Source organism: Halichoerus grypus, chromosome 2 (assembly GCF_964656455.1).
Source record: "Halichoerus grypus chromosome 2, mHalGry1.hap1.1, whole genome shotgun sequence".
In the NCBI taxonomy this organism is placed as follows: Eukaryota; Metazoa; Chordata; class Mammalia; order Carnivora; family Phocidae; genus Halichoerus; species Halichoerus grypus.
In genome coordinates, this window is record NC_135713.1 from 80,408,057 (window position 1) to 80,431,414 (window position 23,358).

Sequence of the window (23,358 nt, forward strand, 5' to 3'; positions counted from 1 at the left end):
AATAGTTAAAATATGTTCTTTGTGTTCATATCTGTACTTATAAATATTTTCATCTATATCAGAATGAACTACACAGAGTTCTCTTTCACATGATACCATGTGTCATTTTAAGGACAATAGCTTGTAGCTGCATTTGCGAAATAAAGTGAGGGAACCAAATGATTAGCAATCAATCAGAAAATTTCAAAATCCGATTTCTTAGTAAGGAATTACATTTACTTTAATATTTTACTTTTTTATTTCCTTATTTATTTTGCCTGGGTAAATAATATTGGAAAAGTTACAGGGCTGAAGTTTCTTTTATATTAAGCATAGCTTATTGGCCTTCTATGTGTCAGATTAAGTTTAAGTAGCACTACTAAATTATCAAGTAGATCATTTTTTCAAACTTGGAGATAATTTGAAGAAAAATGGACGTGGATTTCAGGTTTCTAAAGCTGACGAAAAGTCCAATAGGAAAATAATAAAAGTATAAGACAGAAAATATGAAAATTAAAAGACAGAATGAAAAAGTAGATTTAATTAGGAGATAATATGAACCCTGGAGGATCTTCTAGATTAAACTGACTAGGTCAAAGAGAGATCTGAGTAGATAAATATGCCATCCTAATTTTTGATTGACATGTTGTTGCCTCAAGTAGTTGACATTTGGTGTTGCTACTCATGACATTTGGTGTTGCTAACCATGCCTGGTTAAGATTTTGAATCTTTCATCCACATCTCTAGCAGATCTTCTCTGAAGTGCGGATCAAGAAATAGAGCAGACTACAACACATCTAGATTCTTACCTCTTGGGACTCATATTGTTTTGGTCCTAGACCAGGCTCTAGAGAAATTAGGTGAATTTTAAGAATTTTATTCCTTTAAAGGCAGCATAGATTCAAAATTAAAATTGTATTAGAGAAGTATTATAAAGATACAAAACTCAAATGGCCAACAATTGAAGCAAAGGTTTGATATACCGATTTCAGAAAAAGAAAAAGCTGGTTCAACTCATTTAGATTAAGATCAAGCAGTGTTGAGACTTGCAATATATTTGAGGGAAATAGTTACCATTATTGAATAAAATCAACAGAGAAAATATATAATTATGCTACAATATACTTCCTTACTCAAATTTGTTATTATATAAGCAGCATGGCAGACGAAAGTAACTTCAAATTCACATTAATAAGAATGTATTATAGAAATACAGTTGTGGGTTATTGAACAACGTACATGGAAGGAATTTTAAAGGACAGGTATAAGAAATTTCTTAAGTACTAGACCATCCCCATGTGATATATGTGTTCTTCATTGTTGAAATTCATATTTTTTATAACAAAGCTAAGATTGATTTAATCTGACATAACTTTATATAATGGCTCCCTGCAAAGAATGATCTTGAGGGGAATTGTCAAGAAAAACTTAAATGTTTTATTCAGTGTAGCCAACTTAATGAATTCTTATCAAAAGCATTGGTTTCTTAAATCAGGAAGGGAAAGATTCCTTGAAATGGATGATTAAAGAAACCAAATGCATCTAAAGTTATCCTGATAGTTAATGTTTTGCTTGGAAATCTTGTGTATGAGGGAATAAGGGAAAAAACATCAAGTCATTTGGTTTCCTGTGTGTGTCTTTTGATTGGAGCATATTTTGCTAATAAAGATCTTGGAAAGAGTTGCCTACTATGTCCATGTAACCAAAACAATGTGATGAAAATGAGGGCTTTTTTTTTTCCCTTATTGTCCAGATGTTTTAAAAATATCCAGGTGCTTAACATCACATAGAGAAAATATAAGGATGATTAACTAAATATTTTACTTTTCACTTTGATGTTTACCACTATATTGACAATTTAGCTAAATTGGCAGTGCTCTTAGTAATTTGAATATGATGCAGTAGATTCTGTAGAGACATAAGAAGTATTTTCAGAGAAAGAAAGATATATAGTCATTATATTTATTTACTTTTTTTTTTTTTGGTCATGACTTGATGGTTTTCTATTTTGGTCACTTCAGCAAATGTCACGACATTATTTGACTGTTATGGTGCCTTGTGGTATTTCTTTTAGGTGATCATATCTTCTGGAGTGGCCTCGGGTTTGATTTACGGGGCACTTCTAATGCTCCTTTGGAATACAGCTGTTCCTCGGGCAGTTCCTCAAATTTTCCAAAGGTGGCATCTGAGATTTATCTAAACCAGGAGGTTTCTTGGCCCTCATTTTTCTTTAGCCCCAGCAATGACAAAGAGCAATGGCTGCTTCAATTGGATGTAAGAAGAACACTTAGGGTTTGTCTCAGAAGAATCAAAGATTTCAGATCTTCTGAAAGATTGTTTGTACTCTTAGGGGGTCTTAAGAGGGGTCAAATGGCTTCTAAGAGTTCCTTAGCTAGATGGTTAAGGGATTGTATTAGGGAGGCGTATGTAGTTAAGGTAAAGAGGCTCCTAGGGTTTGTAAAGCTCATTACACTAGGACTTTAGCTGTTTCTTGGGCAGAGAGGTCGAAGGCTTCCACATTGGAAATTTGCAAGGTGGCCACCTGGGCTTCTCTTCATACTTTTTCATAGTATTATCTCTTGGATGTAGTCTCTTCCACAGATTCAGCTTTTGGTGGGAGGTTGCTTGTGAGCCAGAAAAGAACAGTGAAGAAAAGAAAGACTTGTAGTTCCCACTTAGAGCTGCCAACAAGGCAAGTTGCTTTGTAGTGCACACAATGGGAGCCTATGAAGACCAATTTGGGTGTGAAAGTGGATGTCACAGGGAAGTACTGCCAAGCTCTACTCTCTATGAAAGAAAGCGGCAGTGTGGAAACTAACCAGAAATGTAAAATGAACCACAGCGAACTCTTTAGGGGGAGCGTGTTTAGCAGCTGGCTTTCCTGTGACCCTCTGCACTCTACTGACGTCCTTAATCTGGGCATGCTCTGAAGGAAACCAGTGTTGACTGCATACAAATACGTATGTTTTAGAGTGATGAGCCAAAAATGGGCTACTTCTCTAGGCAATGCTAGTAAGTGTATAGAGTTTTCAATATATATTTAAATAGATGAAATAATTTGTCACATGTTCACAGAGCTCATAAAGTTGGACAATGCCAAATTTTGATATTGACCATTTTGAATTCCAAACAAATACAAAAATGCCACAATTCATTAAAACCACAAGGTATCTTATTAGTCTAGAATCAGTCTTACTGATACTGCCTTAAAATGATCCCTTTTGTTCTTTATATAGGATTAGGTTTCTTAATTCTTTTTAATTTGGTGTGGAAAAGATGGTATTCTAAAAGTTATCATAACTGCTTGATAATTCATTTTCGATCTTACTGTAGAATTGCCCACTGGCAAAAGAAGTCTTGGGAAGCTTATCTTTTTTTCTTATTCATCTTGAAGATAGGCAAATGGTTTGTATAAACATCAAAGCATATTACTTTGAGTGAGTAAGCATAATGTATTTGGAAGTGAAATGATAAATATAAGATAATTAACTTTTTTTTAAAGTCTTAAACCAAAGCTGCACAATGGCAGATAGTTATTTCCAGAAACAGATCTGCAAAGCCTGTAGTTTGAACTAGTGTTATTTTTCCAGAGTTAAATATCTTTTTAAATTAGCTGGTTTTATGAGCTTTCTGTAGGAAAGTAAGATGACATTAATAATCTAAGCATTGTCCATTCATGTCATTAACAATTTGATCTTTATTATTTTTTCTCCTTTGATTTGTTTTGAATAGTAGTCGATGCATATAGTAAAACTTTTAACAAGACAAAAGAGTATATAGTGAAAATTAAGTCTTTTTCCATTCCAGTTGTCTGGTTTTCCTTTCCAGAGACAACTACTTTTGTATATATCCCCATGTTAACATAACATGAAATCTTGTCATACTATGCAGAGCTTCTTTTTTATTAACAGTTGTATAGAAAGATCTCATTCTTTCTAATATGTGAATAATTTTCCAATGGCACATGTACCATAATTTAACCTGTTACTCATTGATGAGCATTTAGGGTTCTGTTTTCCTTTTCATTTGCTACCACAAACAATGATTGTGCAAATTTCCTTGACCTTTGTCTTAAATGTGCACATGCATACCTGGACAGTGAGTTTCTAAAGTGAAATTGCCAAATGAAAAGGTATGGTAGTTAAGAGGATGAAAAGACAAGCCATAGACTGAGAAAAATATTTGCAAAACACGTATCTGATAAAGGACTTGTATCCAAAATATACAAAGAACACTTAAAATTCAACAAGAAAACAACAACAAAAACTCATTTAAAAAATGAGCAAAAGATCTGAACAGACTCCTTATCAAAGAAGATATACAGATGGCAAATAAACATATGAAAAGATGCTCAACATCATATGTCATCAGGGAAATGCAAAGCAAAACAAAGAGATACCACTACACACTTGTTAGAATGGCTAAAATCTGAAACACTAACAACACTAAATTCTTACAAGGATTTTTTTAAATTAGTAGACTCTCAACAGGAACTCTCATTGCTGATGGGAATGGAAAATACTGTATGTAGCCTCTCAAGAAGATGATTTCATTGTATCTTACAAGCTAAACACTGTCTTATATTATCTAGTAATCACACTCACAGGTATTTACACAAATGAGTTGAACTTATGTTCACATAAAAACCAACACATGAATGTTTATAGCAGCTTTATTCATAATTGCCAAAACTTAGAATCTACCAAGATGTCCTTCAGTAGATGAATAGATAAATAAATTGTGGTGCATCCAGACAATGAAATATTATTCAGTGATAAAAATAAATGAGATACCAAACTACAAAAATACATGGAGGAATCTTAAATGCATACTGCTAAATGAAAGAAGCCAATCTGAAAAGACTATATCCTATATGATTCCAATTAAATAACATTCTGGAAAAAACGAAAGTATAGAGACAGTAAGAAGATCAGTAGTTGCCAAGGGAAGGGAAGGGGGGAAAGAGGTGAATAGATCAGTAGTTGCCAAGGGAAGGGAAGGGGGGAAAGAGGTGAATAGATGGAGCACAGGAGATTTCTAGAGCAGTGAAATAATTTTATAAGAAATAGTAATGTCGGTTACATGACATTATGCACTTGGCAAAACCCATAGAATGCACAACACAAAGAATGAGTCCTTAATTTCAAAATGAATTAAAGACCTAAATGTGAGACCTGAAACCATAAAAATCCTAGAAGGGAGCATAGGCAATAATTTCTCTGACATCGGCCCTAGCAACATTTTTCTAGCTATGTCTCCTGAGGCAAGGGAAACAAAAGCAAAAATAAACTATTAGGACTCTATCAAAATAAAAACTCTGCACAGCGAAGGAAACAATCAACAAAACTAAAAGGCAACCTGCAGAATGGGAGAAGATATTTGAAAATGACATATCCAATAAAGGGTTAGTATCCAAAATATAAAGAACTTATAAGACTCAACACCCAAAAAACAAATAATCCAATTAAAAAATGGACAGAAGACATGAACATTTTCCAAAAGAAGACATCCAGATGGCCAACAGACACATGAAAAGATGCTCGACATCACTCATCATCAGGGAAATACAAATCAAAACTATAATGAGATATCACCTCATACCTGTCAGAATGGCTAAAATCAAAAACACAAGAAACAAGTTTTGGCGAGGATGTGGGGGAAAAGGAACCCTCTTGCACTGTTGGTGGGAATGCAAACTGGTACAGCCCCTCTGGAAAACGGTATGGAGGTTCCTCTAAAAGTTAAACATAGAACTACTCTACAATCCAGTAATCAAACTACTGGGGATTTACCCAAAAAATACAAAACCATTAATTCAAAGGGATATGTGCAAGCCTATGTTTATTGCAGTATTATCTACAATACCAAATTATGGAAGCAGCTCAAGTGTCCATTGATTGACGAATGGGTAAAGAAGATGTGAGATATATAATGGCATATTATTCAACCGTAAAAGAGAATGAAATCTTGCCATTTGCAATGACGTGGATGGAGCTAGAGAATATAATCCTAAATGAAATAAATCAGTCCGAGAAAGACAAATACCACATGATTTCACTCATGTGGAATTTAAGGAACAAACAAAAAAAGAACAAGGAAAAGAAAGAGAGAGACAAATCAAGAAACAGACTCTTAACTGTAAGAGAACAAACTACCAGAGGGGAGGTGGGTGATAGGGATTAAGGAGTGCTATTGTCCTGACGAGCGCAGAATGATGTATGGACTTGTTGAGTTGCTGTATTGTACACCTGAAACTAATATAACACTGCATGTTAACTATACTGGAATTAAAATAAAAGCTTAATAAAAAATGAATCCTAATGTAAACTATGGACTTTAGGTAATAATAATCAATGTTGGTTCCTCAGCTGTAAAAAATATACCACACCAGGGGCAGCTGGGTGGCTCAGTTGGTTAAGTGTCTGACTCTGGATCTCAGCTCAGGTCTTGATCTCAGGGTCATGAGTTCAAGCCCCACAGTGGGCTCCTCACCAGGTGTGGAGTCTACTTTAAATATATATATTTAAGGGCAGAGAGAGAGGGAGTATATGGAAACTCTGTACTTTCTGCTCAATATTTCTGTAAGCCTAAAATTGCTCTAAAAAATAAAGTCTACTAATTAAAAAAAAAAAAAATGGACATTTTGAGAAAGAGTGCCAAGTCAGTTTGTCACACCTATTTTGACTGCTAATGATATTTTTGTTATGCAGAATTTTTCATGCAGAATTGTTATGGCTTCTGCTTTTGTGTCCTTCTGAAAAATCTTCTCTACATAAATCTTTTAAAAAATATTCTATATTTTCTTTTAATAGCCTTATAGTTTCATTTTTCTTTAAAATCTTTCATTAATCTGGATTTTATTTCAGTATTAGAATTAATTATTTATAGTACCTTTTTTTTAAAGATATAGTAAAACGCAAGCCATAGAGAAGGCATTTTAGGGGCGCCTCAGTGGCTCAGTCGGTTAAGCGTCTGCCTGTGGCCCAGGGCATGATCCTACGGTCCTGGGATCGAGCCCCACAACAGGCTCCCTGCTTCCTCGGGGAGCCTGCTTCTCCTTCTCCCTCTGCCTGGTGCTTGCTCTCCTTGTACTCTCTCTCTGTCAAATAAATAAAATCTTTTTTAAAAAAAAGAGAGAGAAGGCATTTTAGGTTAAATGGTATAACACTGATCTAAAACCCTCTCTATGTTGTAGTGTGTGTTGAGAAATGAAGCAGGATTCTTAAACTACAGTCAGTAGGCCCTTGGGGTTCACGAATGCACTGTGCAAGAGGGCCTGGGAATCCCCAATACTATGTGTGTTTGTGAGTGTGTGTGTATGCACACCTACCATGCAATCATATTGTACATTTTGGATGGAGTATTCTGTCACTTTTATCAAGTTCTCAGAAGTGTTCACAAATCCAAAATGATTAAAAATACTGAAGGTGAGGAAAACTTTTCCTCACAATACATAAACTCTGATAAAATTTCCAAAAAGGATATTATCGCTTGCCAAATGGAGTATTTATCTTTCTAGAGAATGCTTTTGTAAATTGTACTACTTAGGAATCATTCATGATTATGCTCATAGAGCCACATTTATTTATTTTTATTTTTTTTATTATGTTATGTTAATCACCATACATTACATCATTAGTTTTTGATGTAGTGTTCCATGATTCCTTGTTTGCATGTAACACCCAGTGCTCCATTCAGTACGTGCCCTCTTTAATACCCATCACCAGGCTAACCCATCCCCCCACCCCCCTCCCCTCTAGAACCCTCAGTTTGTTTCTCAGAGTCCATAGTCTCTCATGGTTCGTCTCCCCCTCCAATTCCCCCCCCTTCATTTTTCCCTTCCTGCTATCTTCTTCTTCTTCTTCTTTTTTTTTTTTTTTTTTTTTTTTTTTTTTACATATAATGTATTATTTGCTTCAGAGGTACAGGTCTGTGATTCATCAGTCTTAAACAATTCACAGCGCATAGAGTCACATTTAGAAAAAACTAAAAGCAAAAACCTCTCACATCTTTGAGATGATTATATCAGTCAAAAGTCCTACTGATAAGAATCAGTAAGATTTTGAAATTTGTTTACTCAGGACATAAGCAGAAACCAATTCTTAAGATTCTAAAATTAAAAAAAACATCAAAGTTTATAATTCATCATCATATATCAAGTCTAAGCAAAAACAAAAGGTAAGTGCTAACTCATTCATTTCAAATTAACTATAATTAATAGAACCTTACTGGAAAAGTGGGAAGTTTCTTTTTGGCATATTTTTTACTACATTTTTGTAGCTCTATTTTTTCCCCATGGAAAAGACTTCCTTAATTCTAAAAGATAAAGGTAAGGAAATATTTCCACTTTAAGAGCTAAAGATCATTTCTTATCCCAGGGTTTGTGTTTTTCCAGTGGATTATTGATATACTTATTAATAGTGTATTTTTTCCTGATGTGCTGATGTTTACCCACGTACTGTTGTTCTTCCTCATTTCAAGAAAAGAAGTATTAATGTGCTAAGGAACATCACCATTTCTTAAATGCACCATTCTTAAGTTTAGAAGTTAAATTTTTAAATGAACAAGGAAATTAATTTTACTTTGTACTCTTGTTTTTAAGATTTTTTTTTAAAATTTGTCAGAGAGAGAGAGCACAAGAAGGGGGAGTGGCAGGCAGATGGAGAAGCAGGTTCCCCGCTGAGCAAGGAGCCCAATGCAGGACTCGATCCCAGGACCTCAAACCCAGGATCATGACCTGAACTGAAGGCAGATGCTTAACCGACTGAGCCACCCAGGCGTCCCTTACTTTGTACTCTTATCTTACATTATCAGCATGAAAGTATATTAATGACAAAGGGATCTATATCTTACAGATTATATATGCATGTATATCAACTATAAATATAAATAGCATATGTCATCAAGTTGTATGTATGGAAAGTGGCTCTACATATTTTGATCCTGTAGTTACTGTAAATGGTGACATCACCCTATGTCTTGTTGACTGTGTTCTGTGCATCTTGATATATGTATATGTGTGTCTATACTAGGGATAGAGCTTTTCTACATCATTAATTTTAACCTGAGTCTATTAATTCCATCCGGTGTGGTTTGTTTGTTTTTTTTTTTTAAAGATTTTATTTATTTATTTGACAGAGACAGCGAGAGCAGGAACACAAGCAGTGGGAGTGGGAGAAGGAGAAGCAGGCTTCCCGCTGAGCAGGGAACCTGATGTGGGACTCGATCCCAGGACTCTGGGATCATGACCTGAGCCGAAGGCAGCCGCTTAACAACTGAGCCACCCAGGCGCCCATGGTGTGGTTTGTTTTTCTTAATGTATGTTTGTGTGTTTGTTTTCTTTTCTCTTGCGTAGGAATTTTGGATCCATCCAGTCAAGAAGTTGTAATAGAGAAACCTAGAGCAAGTGAAACCAGAGTTCCTTCAGAGCAATTGCTACCGGTGAAAGAGGTGAATGAGGAAAAAAGTGTGGTAGTTTTTTACTCATATAAAACAGTATCATATGTCTATAAATCCATTATGAATCAACATGTCTTGAATTTTACCCTTTGCCACTAAAGAAAAATATTCCTGGTTGAAAAGCTTGTAAGTTTTGGCAAAAATTGAATTTACTTGGGACACCGCTCTCTTGCACAGTGTATTTCCTGGAAGAAGTAGGGCACTGCAAGTGAAGAAATCTGTGTTCTTATCCCAATTCACCGTCTACACTTTGAGAATTTGGGCTGTATGTAATTGTTGAAAGTGAGAAAATGGACATTAGAAAGGCAAGGAAAGAGGAAAGAATAGCTTGAACTGGTCTCTTATTTTAGAGTGCTTATCAATAATCCACTGGTCTCTGCCTGTTCTCAGATCCATTACTACTCTTCCCCTGCTCTGCTTTGTGTTATAGAGAACTAGCCTTCCAGGATTCTGGGAAGTTTGGGCCCATGGAAAGCAGTGATGGAGAACTGGAGGGTGGATAGAGAGAAACCAGAGTATTTCCTTCCCTCTTTCTGTTTTAGGAAACATCTCTAGTAGTAGCTGTGACTCTCATCTCCTCCATGGACCCTGATCTCAACACACAGCTCCACCTGTCATGTCTGCATTACCTTTAACTTAGACTGGTGGCCCCAGGAACCACACTCCCATATACAGTCCCTTTTCTTGTTCCTCCAGCCCTAAAAGTGGCAGTGGCTTCCTACTCTCTTCATATCTGTCTTGCTTCATATCTCATGTTCGGCTCCTCAAAATTCCATCACTTTAGTAACTAACACCCTACATTAAAATTCTTCCTTTTGAAATACCTAGCGTGGTTTCTGTTTTCTGAATGGATCTTGACTGATATAGCAGGTAAACATTTAAAAGGGCAAAAAACGGGCGCCTGGGTGGCTCAGTTGGTTAACCGTCTGCCTTCAGCTCAGGTCATGATCCCAGGGTCCTGGATCCCAGGGTCCTGGGATCGAGCCCCACATCAGGCTCCCTGCTCAGCGGGGAGCCTGCTGGAGCCTGCCTCTCCCTCTCCCTCTGCTGCTCCCCCTGCTTGTGCTCTTTCACTCTCTCTGTCAAATAAATAAATAGAATCTTTAAAAAGAAATTTAAAAAAATAAAAGGGCAAAAAACCCCCAGAGTTTTAACAGTTTCAATATAGAAAGGAAGGGAAATAATAGGGAAAATGGAAAGTTATATATTATGCCTTAGCCAAAAATCAGCGTAGGTATTAAGAAATTAGCTTTAGGTAATAGAAGAAGGGCATTCAGTAGGTATCTGTTTTGTGCACAGAACAGAAAGCCACATTATTTCCTCTTTCTTCTTGGATCAACTAGTAAACGTTCTCTATTCTAACTGGATATGTGTGATGCCAAACATCAGATGGGAAGAGTAGAAGTAGGCAAGTAGTAGTTTATGAAAACAGCCTTCTAGGAGTTGATTTGAGTAGTAAAAGTTTCCAGTTTTCTTTTTAAGAGCACCTGTTAATGTGCTTGGTTTTCTGTATTTTGAAAAGAGAATTCAGATGGGTCAAGATATTGTAATCACATATAAATTACCACAGGCAAAGGTAATCATCATTGCACAAAATACAGAATTGTCACTGAGGTCATGGCAATTAATGGCAATTTTCACCAGAACATATTTCCTTGATTGATTGAATGAATGAATGAATGATTTTAATGAGTAGACATGCCCTGGTGGGGAGAACAAGAAGCAGAGTTTTGTTGTTGTTTTTAATTTTCATGGAGGTAAGTTCCTTTTTACATTTCTATCATAAATGGGTCCCAAGAAAATACTGTTAGGGCAGAGGACTATACCTGTGGCCCTTCTGAAGTTTCATTTATAAGGAAGGAGATTGTATGAGCTGAGTAGTTTCAATTATTAACTAATTTTTATGTAAAAATAAGATGAGAAATGTGTTTTCAGGCCCTATGATGTTAAAGGTCCAAATATACTTTAGAAAGAAATACACATACATAATTATATATGTACATAATTATATACATAATGAAAATGAGAGCTACTTTTTTATTATAGATTTTGATTTTAGATTTGATTATTGATTATAGTCATAGAATTATATAGAATTTCAGCTCTAGAAGATGAATCATCTTTATTACTTCATACGGTATATACAGAAAGCACTAAATAAATGCTGACTGGAATGTATGTATAGGAAAAGTAAGCTAATGATCATAATCTCGGTGATTTTAGACTGAGACAAACCATAGAAATCATTCAAAATCAGCTCTTTTACTTTTCTTTTTTTTTTTTTTTTAAAGATTTTTTATTTATTTATTTGAGAGAGCGAGAATGAGAGAGAGAGAGAGAGCATATGAGAGGGAGGAGGGTCAGAGGGAGAAGCAGACTCCCTGCTGAGCAGGAAGCCCGATGCGGGACTCGATCCCGGGACTCCAGGATCATGACCTGAGCCGAAGGCAGTCGCTTAACCAACTGAGCCACCCAGGCGCCCAGCTCTTTTACTTTTCTGACCAAAAAACTGAGATCCAGAAAAATAAGTAATTCAGTCAGGCATATTGAGCCTAGGGTCCTCTGAAGTTGGAGTAGGTGTATTATTACAGTAAGCAAGATTACATTGAAACAGGGAAAATTTAATGCTAAGCCTGTGTTCACCTACTACCTGTAATTTTTTAGTACTTAAGAGAACATTAGAGGACTTGGGGATAATATACATTCATAATTATATTGAGCCCAGAACCCAAGAAAAAAAGAAGACAAAACACCACCAGCCTCCATTCCCTGCAGCCTCTCCCACTCCCCCAACACAGAGCAATGCAGATAATTTTAATTCCTCATTTCTTGGAACAAAAGTAGTGCTGCTTACCAATTTGTGGGTGAAGAAACTGAGTAAAATTCTAAAGAAGTAAAACTCTAGAAAGGTGCCTTGATGTAATTTCTCTGAGGAATTTCTTGTTGCTCTTTTTTGGCTTGTCTGGATTTCTGAGAGTGAAAAAGAAATAAAAAATTGAATATTAAATCCTGTCTTATGTTGCAATACTTGTTAACAATAAACTACAAAAAAGACTAAAAATCTAATTTAGGCTTTATTAAATCTATTGAATTTAAAGGTTGCTTTATGTGATAAACAGTAAATGTAACTTTTAACTCTCATAAAGATAGTTTTATTGAACTATATTTAAAAGATTAAATTTTGAAAAAAGTTTTTGATTAAATCCACTGATGAATTAAAATGAAATGCCAGTATATTACTCTGTATAAAGAATACACATGTTTTTGTATATTGCTTTATTCACTGGGTAATATTTTTCAGGTTGTAAGAATGGTTTTTGCCATTTACCAAAGAATACCTATATTCAAATGCTGAAAGAAAGTAATAATTTTATATCTATAACAATGTGAACACTTGTTGCTGAGTTAAGATTAATATAACTTCATATAAATTTATATTTCAGGCTATTTCACTAGATTTTGCTTGGCGAAGTGCATTTAAAGAAGTGTCTCTTCCTGTGGCACAGTGTATAACAACAGCAATTGAAGATTTTTCCACAAAAATTCTCCAACAGGAACAGAATGAAAGGTCTTTGGCTGTAACCTATGCTATGACCCTTGTAAATGTGCAGCAAGTTTGGCAAGACAGTCATGTGGTTCCTGAGGAGGATCAACCAAAGAAAATTGCAAAGGCAAGTGTCAAATAAAATCCTTTCAAATTGTCGACTGGCATAATGAGATTTTTTTTTTTTTTAATATAAGACATTGCGGGGCACCTGGGTGGCTCAGTTGATTGAGCATCTGACTCTTGGTTTTGGCTTCAGTCATGATCTCATGGGTGGTGGGATCGAATCCTGCGATGGACTCCGCGCTCAGTGGGGAGTCTGCTTGAAGATTCTCTCCCTCTGTCCCTCCCCCACCACTTATATTCACTCTCTTCCTCTCTCTCAAATAAATAAAATAAATCTTAAAAAAAATATATAAGACATTGCAAAGGGAACCTATAGAACAATTGTAGAGTCTCTTGGCAAATACTTGGTATTTAACTCAGTACCAGATTTCTTCTCTGGTGTCCATGGGCCACAGCCACTGCTAGCAAAAAAGACTGAAACCCGTGGCCAACTTGTTGCTCCATGAGTCTGAGGCCTCTAAAGCAGATGCTTCTGTGACTTCATGGGGAACTGGGAAAACTGCTTGTTTGGGCTATACCTTTGAATGATTTCTCCCAAAAAATTGAGGAGGTTGAAGGAATTACTGTCTTTTATTGGTCTAGGCAACTTTTAAATCTTTATTTACACGCCAATGCACATTCTATTTCATTAGCATCTGTCTTGCATCTTTATTTGTGCCTTGAGAGTCACAGAGCATACTGAGAAAATAGGAAGTAATTACGCAAATAAATGAATGCAGTTACTCAGTATTAAGCCCACAATGAGTTCAGCAACTTATGACTGGAATGTTTTTAAAAGAGCATTCTTGGGGTGCCTGGGTGGCTCAGTCAGGTAAGCCTTCGGCTTAGGTCATGATCCCAGGGTCAAGATCAAGCCCCACATGGGGTTTCCTGCTCAGTGGAGAGTCTGCCTCTCTTTCTCCATCTGCCTCTCCCCCAGCTCATATTCTCTCTCTTTCAAATAAATAAATAAAATCTTTTTTTTTTTTTTTTAAAGAGCATTCTTAAAGATGGCCTCCTTATTTGGCTACTGCCAACCTGAGGCTCTAGAACATTCCCCTGGGAAGACTGTTGGCAAATTGGGAGTGCAGGCTAGTATTGCCTTCCCATCCCTCATACTTCCTTTGCCACTGAGAAAGATTAGATTGATAATAACGACTGAAAAGCCAAGAACATCACTTCTGAAAGTTGCTGACTCCTTACCAATAAGAAGATGCCATGTGATATTGTTTCTGATGCTTCTAGATTATTTAAAATAAATCGATAGACCTTATGTATAGGTGGTGATTAATAAGAAGATACTTTATGAAAATTCAACAAAGAAACTAGAATAAGTTCAAAAATAATACAGATTAATATCAAGGATACGTGTTTTCCAAGTTCTATTAACTACAAATAAAGCATTGTCATGTATAGCCATTTCATGAGTTTTTCATAGTTTCGGTCTGGAAAGCATAAGTTTTGAAGGTTATATATAGAGAAGCATCCTTTTGGTATTTCCTTATTGACATAAAACATTTAACTTTCTACAAGAAACTGAGAAATTGATTATTATAACGTTGTGTCATTATATTTATGCTTGATGCCAACTTCATTATTTAGGAATTTGGCTCCCCTGTACATAAATTACACGGTGCTGTCAGAGTACAAATAACTCAGTGCTACATTTATTTCTCCCTAGTTTTGTTCTGACATCATGGAAAAACTTGACACAATGCTTCCACTGGCTCTGGCATGCAGAGATGATTCTTTCCAGGAAATTAGAGCAAACTTTGTGGAGGCCTGTTGTAAAGTGGCAACAGCTGTCCTGGCGAGACTGCAAGAGAGAGGCAAGGAGTTTCCTGCCAAAGCACCCCTGACAAACTTACACACGTTGCTATCCACAGCCATCTATGTCTTCCAGCATTTTACGCAGTACGATGATTTGATGAAAGAAAATACTAAGAAGTGAGTGTCATTTACATTAAGTTGATGGCCATGCTTAAAGGAACGTGTAATCTTTGGATATCACTGGAGTGAAATTTTGATGATAATATTTGAGAAGGAGAAAAGTATAATGAACATGGTGAATTATGTTCATTTGTCTTAACTTGAACATGTCAAAAAGGTGGAGCATGGGATCGATTAAACCAGATACATAGCTTAGGAAGAAAGACAGCTATTCTTTCTAAGGCCTATTCCAGAGAGAAACCCATACATTTTCCATATTCTGATCGGGAGCAGCGATTTTCTGCATGCTATTGATGACCTGACCAAACAGACCCTCCCGTTTTGTAAGGCACACCACACTGACTACCCTGGAAAGGAAAACTAAGCTTGTTTTTGTCCCTTGTATACAAGTTGTGAAATAGGCACTTCTCTCTTTTGTTTCTAAGCAAACAGGATGTCAGGACTTACATAGAGAATAAATGCATTTTCCGTCTGTTCTATTGACCAACGTAAACATATTTCAAAGCATCCGTATAGTAATAAGCTGTCCTTAATATTTGAGCAGAAAGCATCTGGCAGTCTTACTTCTCATGTATTTGTAGTCTAAAAAGACTGTATATTTTCTGGAAATAGGATAAAGATGACCACATGGTCTTTCCAGTGACCATTGTACCCTCTAGGAGACAGCACAGCCTCTTGCAAAGGACCACGTGGACCTGGCTTTCCAGCCCGAGTCCGACAATCTCTGCGGTATTCCTGACGCAGCATTTGTAGTCCCTTGGTTAGGAGAGAAAGCATAAGAAGGTGTGATATAAATAACTAAAGATAAAAGTAAAATAAATTTGGCTTGATGCAGAATATAGCTCTGATATTTCTTTAATTCCCGTAAGTAGTCAGATACGGTGACTCATACTTGAATTAATAAACAAAATGTGCCAGGAATCACAGTATTTCTGCAGAATATTTTAAAACAGTTTATGAGATAATTGACATCTACAAAATTACAATTTTTAAAACAAAAAGAGTGTGTTTGTGGGACGTGTGATAGCTTCATAAAAGTTAGTTCTGACAAATGCATGTTGTTCTCTATAATAACGATACCCTAATGCCTAAATAATGCACTGATCTCTAATAATAGGCTTACAAAGAATACTTTTATTTTTGAATGATGTATTGACAATGCAGTTTGTCTCAAGTTGAAGTGCATATTTGTGGAACAGCAGATGTACGTTTTCAAAGGACTTGCAAAACAAAGACCGGCTTTTTTTTTTTTTTTTTTCTTTTTGGAAAGTGAATGTGGATGCAGACTTCAGCATTAGGAGGAAATGAATGATTGATATCTAATAATCAAAACCATTTGTAGTACTGGGGATTGTTACCGTCTACTGCACAGGCCTTAAATCTCTGTCTCTTTGATCATTCCCTCTGAACAGACCCGTATTCCTGGTGCCTGTCCAAAGATACCAGGAATTCATCAACACTCTCCAGTTTCAGGTTACGGACTACTGCGTCAGAGTTTGTGCTACAAGCATTTTACAGGATTCTGAGAGCCACCACTGGGATGACTACAAAGCTTTTTATGAGGTGTGAAGTTAAGTTTACTATCCCTCCTTTTTACACAAATATGTTTTACTGCCTACCTGCTTTCTGGCTAATTAGAAACATGAGCTTGGCATTACTAACACACGAAGGCTGTTAGGATAATATTTTTTAAATATTGAATTTGTACTTAGGAGAAACACTTTTTAAAAACCTGAAAGAGCTAGACATCAGAGCTCTCCTTCTGCTTAAAAGTAAAAATAACTTAATTTGAGCTGCAGCATGTGCTATCTAAGTTGGAATATAACGGGATACAATGAAAAGTCAAAGAGATTATGCCAAAATGCTACAACTTCATATTTTTCTCCAAAGGGACCGGTTGTGGGTATTCCTGCACTTTTTTTTTTTCTTATTGTATTTGTTTTAGCTAAATGTCTTTTCTTAAGCCACTTTGTTCTTTGTACATATTTTTTTGCCCTCTCGTTGTATGTTCTTATGAAGGTGCTTTAAGACCCATCTGATCATTTATAGCTTCCCTATTTTCATTTAGCCCATGTTTTGAAATCCCAAATTTCCACTAAATTAAAGCCTAATGATTCCCAGTACAAGCAAACTCAGGACCAATTAAAATTAGTCATCATCAGGCTTCATCAGTTTTCCTTCCCCTCAAGCCCATTGATTATCCATAAGCCCCATTATTTAAAATTCCTTGAAGTTGATTTCAGGGCAGGGTGAAACATTTATAATATCTTAATAAAACATAATCAGGGTTTTTAAAAAAATTCATCAGTCAAGCCCAACTTCATTAGCTTTCCCAATTTGCCCTTTCCTCGGGATCAAAGCTTATGATTCTTGTTTTTCCTGACAGTCCTGATCGCCATGGAGTACTGGGAAAAACAGAGTGGAGTATTATTCTGTGGGGTCACTCTTGTCAACTCCCTGACGCCCAAGGTTCCTGTGACTCTGTTTATGCCGAAGTTATTATCATAATAAATGTTGCCATAACAGAGAAAGATAGCTCAGAAGCTCTCTTAAAGGACTTTCCACTTTTTTCTGAGGCCATTTCATCCCTCCTTTGGAGGCCCTTCCCAGATAGTTTTTCTCTTTGCGAGAGCATTCATGTAGGGTTTTCCAAACCTGACGTACTTCAAACAGCAGTGAGCAGAACAAGCGCAAGAAGGTGGTGGTGCCAGGGTACCATGGGCAGACTGAGATAAGAGCAAAAGTACTAGTCTTCCCCTCTTTCGGCAGCAGCCCAGTCTCCTTATTTGCCTTGAGGTAAACAGATTGAAAATGAGTCCACCTCCGGTTTCAAACTATTTCAATATGTCAGTGCACTAATGAGCAATTTTATACGATGTTTTCATTAAGGCACAGGTATCATTTCACTCTGTGTCCAACATCGGGGTATTATGTCTTCTCTCATGCAAATCGGGAGCTGGAAGAGTTGTACAGTATAAATAATAAGTGGATACATTGAGAACCTGTTATTGAAGTTACCAAGTATTAAAAAAAAAAAACAACAAATTACCATGTAACATGCAGCTCTTAGAACTTATGACAAGGGTTTAGCTTCAAAGACAGAAATAACGAGATAGTTACCCTGTGATTGCATGGTACTGTAGCTTCCATATACTTACATGGTCAGTGGTTACAATTTAATTGCAGAGTTAGTGGTTGTTATTTATGCTCAGGAAAATAAAGTGATACTGCTTTCCTATTTACCAAAAATAAGAAACTTCTAAAAATAGCACAAATTTTAAACTGTTTTGACAACCAGAGTACTTTACAATGGTTTTATCCCGTTTACTGCACCCTTTTCTTCTCTCCCCATCATTCCAACTGATTTGTGAAACAGGACTAGTATGTTTTTGGCAGGGCCGTTTTGAGAGGAAAGGAGATGAAATCTGCCTGATTGGAAGCGAAGGGTGGGATAGAGATCTCAGGGGAGCCTATCGCCATGTGCAGAGGGTAGTAAGGAAATAGTGAAAGAACTTACAAGATATGAAGGAATATTTGCTAGTGTTTTGTGATATCAGCTGAGCCCTAGATACGTTATTTCCCTTTTCTAAACTATCAGGTTGAGAGAGTCAGAGAGTTCGTATCTCTCTGATGAGGTGCTGGTCAGATGGCACGTGGGTATTCAGCTTACATGTTTAAAATTAAGCTTTTAGTATAGTTGACATCTGCTCAATTTTAGCAACTTGTGTTTTCCAATAGTCAAAGAATAAAGAATTGTCTGTTCAAAGATAATATTGAATGGCTTCTATAATAAAGCCCAGCTGCTTGTTTCCTGATATATAATCTAAATAAAAGCTCACATCTGTTTACATTATAGTGGGTCTATAAAAATAACAGATGTTTACTAGCGGAATACTTTTGAAATGACAACAAATAGAGAAACAGGTCAGAAAAATAAATGAATCACATTTAGTTTAATGAAAACCCTTGCATACATTACAGTTACACACACTTTGAAGAGAATTGTGAGGAACGATGACCAATTTGGAATATTTTTAAGTAAACACGAAGTTTATATTTTAAAAAGTCTCAAAATAAGTATTTTTCACATTCAGGGAAAGAAATCTGCATGCCTCATTACTTTTGTTTTCTCGTTTATTGATAACTATTAAGGAAATTGATTTGTATTTTGAAAAGTATGAGAAATCATGTTGGCCACGTTATTAAAAGCACCCGTCCATTACCATGGAGAGAGTTAGTGTAAATCATTCATACTCGTCATTACATCAGCTGGGGCAATTTTGCTTTAGTTAACATACAACACAAAAAGTATGACAAAATCAAGCTTTAAAACTCCTTTCTTACTTCAGGAAATTTTAAAAAGCGTTCCTTATCACAGAACACACAGCAAAGAAAGTATAAGAAACTCTAATTTTGCTACTTTCACATGAATTTTGTAATTTTTTTTCTTAAACAGTTTTGGTATATGTCTAGTCCAGAACTCAGAAGTGGTCAAAACCCCCTCCTTTGAACCTGACTCTTGGACATTTTGATGCTCTAGTTTCCCACCCAAGTATACCAGTTTTACTCGTTTATAAACTCCATTTGAAAGTCAATAGAAATTGACCATAAATTATTCTTACAGTGACTACCAAAGATTTTAGCAATCAGAGAAATTATCAGAAGAACAGTATGTAAAGAAAATAGTGATAGGCATATCTGCATGAGAAACTATCAACTTTCGCTATAAAAGAACAGATTTTTTTTTAATGATGTTTGAGAACTATCAGTAGTGGGCAAGCAGGAATTTTAAGTCAAAGAGGATTGCTTAGAGATAAAATGCGAAGTTTTGCTCATTGAATTTTTGATATGGTACCAATCAGGGTTAATACTTGAAAAACACATCCTATTCTTCCTATTTCAAGTAGTTTTTTTTAAACTGCTTTGAGGAAAATGAGGTCAAATGACTAGCATACCTCCCTGAGAGCCTGTTAACTCATTAATGCTTGTAAATCACTTGAGGCCACCTTCTCATTTCTGCCTGTTCCCACTGGCCTTAGCTGCTCTTGGGTCTTCCTCTGTGGTCAGGGAGAATTTGGTACCCACAGAAGAGGTCTGTAGGGGGTGGAAAGGAAGGAGAATCTGGCCCCTTGGGTCTGTAAGGGGTGGAAAGGAAGGAGAATCTGGCCCCTTGGAAGTATGAAGTACTGTAAAAATGCTAAGAAATGATAACATCTGCCTAAGCTTTACAAACTCTTATAAAATCAGACCATTATAGTATCTGTGTCTAGCATGGTTATTAAAACCCCATGAATGAAGTAGCCTAATGTAATAATCTTTAATAGTTACCCATCCCCCCCTTGGTTTCATGCATGTTGGTATGTGGTATGTAAGTTTATCTTTATTCCTGTCATTTCATTATAATGTGAAATCTCAAACATAATTTATAAGAATGACCTCCATGATGGTAGTAGTCTCAGAAAAATATACATACTTAATTTAAATTATTAAAATTTAATTTTAGAAGAACCAGCCCACTATCTTAAACCAGCATGACTTGTATGGCAACTGTAGAGCTGATTGCTTAAAATAAATTTTAAACTCCAGGCTAGGAGTAGGTAAATCAAGATATGCTGGGTTAAAAGCCTATGGCCTGGATTTGTACTAGAATATCTGGTCTTGTAATTGAAATAAAACATATGTTCCTTTGTCAATAAGGATGTTTTACATCTTGTCAAAAATCTTTCTTGGCCATTGAGTGTGTCAGACTCTCCAGCTATTTCCTTTCAGCCTGAACTAATTATGTTCATAAGAAGCAAACTGACATTTTGGAAGATGTGAGTCTATTGTTTAATGTGTGGTGGTTTTGCCAGGGGGAAAGATGCTCCTTCTCACTCCAGATGTGGCATTATTTCTTCTGTGCTCTTCATCACGATCTCTGGACCATTCTGCCCCCTAAGTTAGCCCAGGTGATCCTAACAGAAGTGCTGGAGAAATCTTTGGGTCTACTGGCCTCCAGATATGCTCGGGCCCATCCCAGTTACAAGCGAACGCCACAGATCAGGTAATTGAAGTTGTGAAAACCATTGCTTTTCAAGAAAACTTTTTCATCAACTGGTATAAAGCAGAATGTAATTCTGAATCTCATGACATAACTCCTTGTATATTTAACATGTTTGTAACATCTGAAAGGAAATCGTATTCAACTCTCCTGAGATACTTAAGTGGAAATGTGGAACTTCAATCAAAATAACTTTGCTTTTTTCTCTTCTTAAAACTGTATGTAGAACCCACTTGTTTCTAAAAAAAAAAAAAAAAAAAATGATTCAAGATGTATTACAGTCTAAGACATTTATATACAAAGGTTATTAAATAAGATAAAGAGGGAAAATTGAGGCCTGAAATGGGGTAGGAAGCAGCAGTGCTGTGATTGGGCAGTTAATTTGACTTTGAAATTCTAGGCAACCAGGGGATTTTAGTTTTTCTTTTTGTTTTTAAGCTTTTAAATAGTGTAGTTTAGGGCGCCTGGGTGGCTCAGTCATTAGGCGTCTGCCTTCGTCTCAGGTCATGGTCCCAGGGTCCTGGGATCGAACCCCGCATCGGGCTCCCTGCTCCGCGGGAAGCCTGCTTCTCCCTCTCCCGCTCCCCCTGCTTGTGTTCCCTCTCTCGCTGTATGTCTCTCTCTCTGTCAGATAAATAAATAAAATCTTCAAATAAATAAATAAATAAATAGTGTAGTTTATCTTCATAAGGAAACTCCTTTGTCTAATAATTTTTCTTCTTGATATATTCTAATTACTTCTTTCTTTTTCTCCTTTATTGTTTTCCTTTCTTTCCATCATGTATTACTAAAAACCAGTGCAGTAAAATGGGGACTCACAGACAAAGAGGTGCAGCAGTCACTGGGTGTTAATGACTAAACTGTAGTCCAGGTCTATGAGGCATCTAGGCGATGGCTACAAAAATGTGCCTAAAAGACTACAACAGTCCAGACAAAGAAAAGGCTTTTGTTTTATAAATATTCTCACTGATGTGATTAAGATCTGTCTTTTCTTCAGATATATATTAGGAAGAAACTAAAGACACCAGAGGCTTTTTTTTGGCAGTAGGAATCATTTCCTGATCATGTTCTTGTAAACCATGCTGCATTTGAAGGGTATTTAGGTCCTGCTACGGTGTTTCATAAATATGGTATTTTGCAAAGGCTGTTTTGAATTACTGACCAAGCATTTTTTTTTTTTTTAAATCATTGAACTCAGAAGAATAGATGGAAAGTTTTTTCTGAGAGCAAAGAGTACCTTCATTCTTTTTCTGTGTAGCTTAAATCTCTTTTGACTATGAGGTGGCAAGTCATTATGAGATGTTTGTGAAATCAGATTTACTGGGTAGTATGTTTAATTAACTGTACTATAGAGACTTTTGGTTTATGTTTTCTGGGTGGTTACATAAAAATGCCATGAAAAGCTAGAGTTATTTCTTATAGTTTTTTAAAGAAAAATAATTTTATTTGATTAATACTAAACACACTGTTACTGTGGAAATCAGTGTGTGTGTATGTGTGTGTGTGTACATATATCTTGGATTTGTAACTGTTTAATTAACTATTAGAGCAAATGGATGCAAATTGCAGTTAAACCTTCCTAAAGGCAATTATTGATGTTTTTAGTATTCTAGTGGCCTCCAGCCATCATATGACCAAAACCATATATATCATATAATATGTGTTATATGTTAGTAATATATATATGAACTTATTTTATATATATGTATGTAATAAATAAATAAAAATAAATTTGAGGCCAAAGTCTCATTTTAAAAGATATTCATACTTATTTGTTTTCTTATCACTTCATGATTTCCATCATCTATTTCTTGAACACTGAATTTAAAAGAAAAAATTAACTGAGGTTTGTACAATTCAGTCATATACCAAAATAATCTTTAAACAGATCTTTGGGTCTCTGTTAAAACACAGGAAAGATAGAAACAAAGAAATGAGTTTATGAATAAGATTATAAAATACAACAAAGTTTCCACAAATTTATTCAATATTGAAAATTTTGGAAACTATAGTCTTCTCCATTTGTGCTTCTGGTCTCACTTTTTCTTCCTCTCCCATTTGCTGGGGAAACATGTTACCCAAACTTGTAACTTTCTTTTGGCAGCCTGTGCTTGGATAAGGAGAATTGTGCTCCTATCAAAATTTTACCTATCATATACATGTGGATAATAGCAAATTAACTTTTAATCTGGCTCCTCTTTTGCTGGACATAATTTCAAGGAAAATCTCTTGAGCTTCTTGAATAGTATCCTAATAATGCAAAATAAACCTTGAAAGAAAA

The 23,358-nt window shown here is 35.9% G+C and overlaps 1 protein-coding gene across 6 annotated transcripts in view; it reads left to right on the forward strand.

Annotated features, from left to right (window-relative positions):
* Window positions 1–23,358, forward strand: part of KIAA0825 (KIAA0825 ortholog) — a 399,405-nt gene that overhangs the window by 105,972 nt on the left and 270,075 nt on the right. For all 6 annotated transcript variants that reach the window (XM_036094057.2, XM_078067063.1, XM_078067062.1 and 3 more), the window contains 5 exons: window positions 9,335–9,429; window positions 12,882–13,109; window positions 14,769–15,034; window positions 16,450–16,600; window positions 20,890–21,080. In XM_036094057.2, coding sequence (XP_035949950.2) covers window positions 9,335–9,429; window positions 12,882–13,109; window positions 14,769–15,034; window positions 16,450–16,600; window positions 20,890–21,080 — 931 coding nt within the window. The remainder of the gene's footprint in view (window positions 1–9,334; window positions 9,430–12,881; window positions 13,110–14,768; window positions 15,035–16,449; window positions 16,601–20,889; window positions 21,081–23,358) is intronic.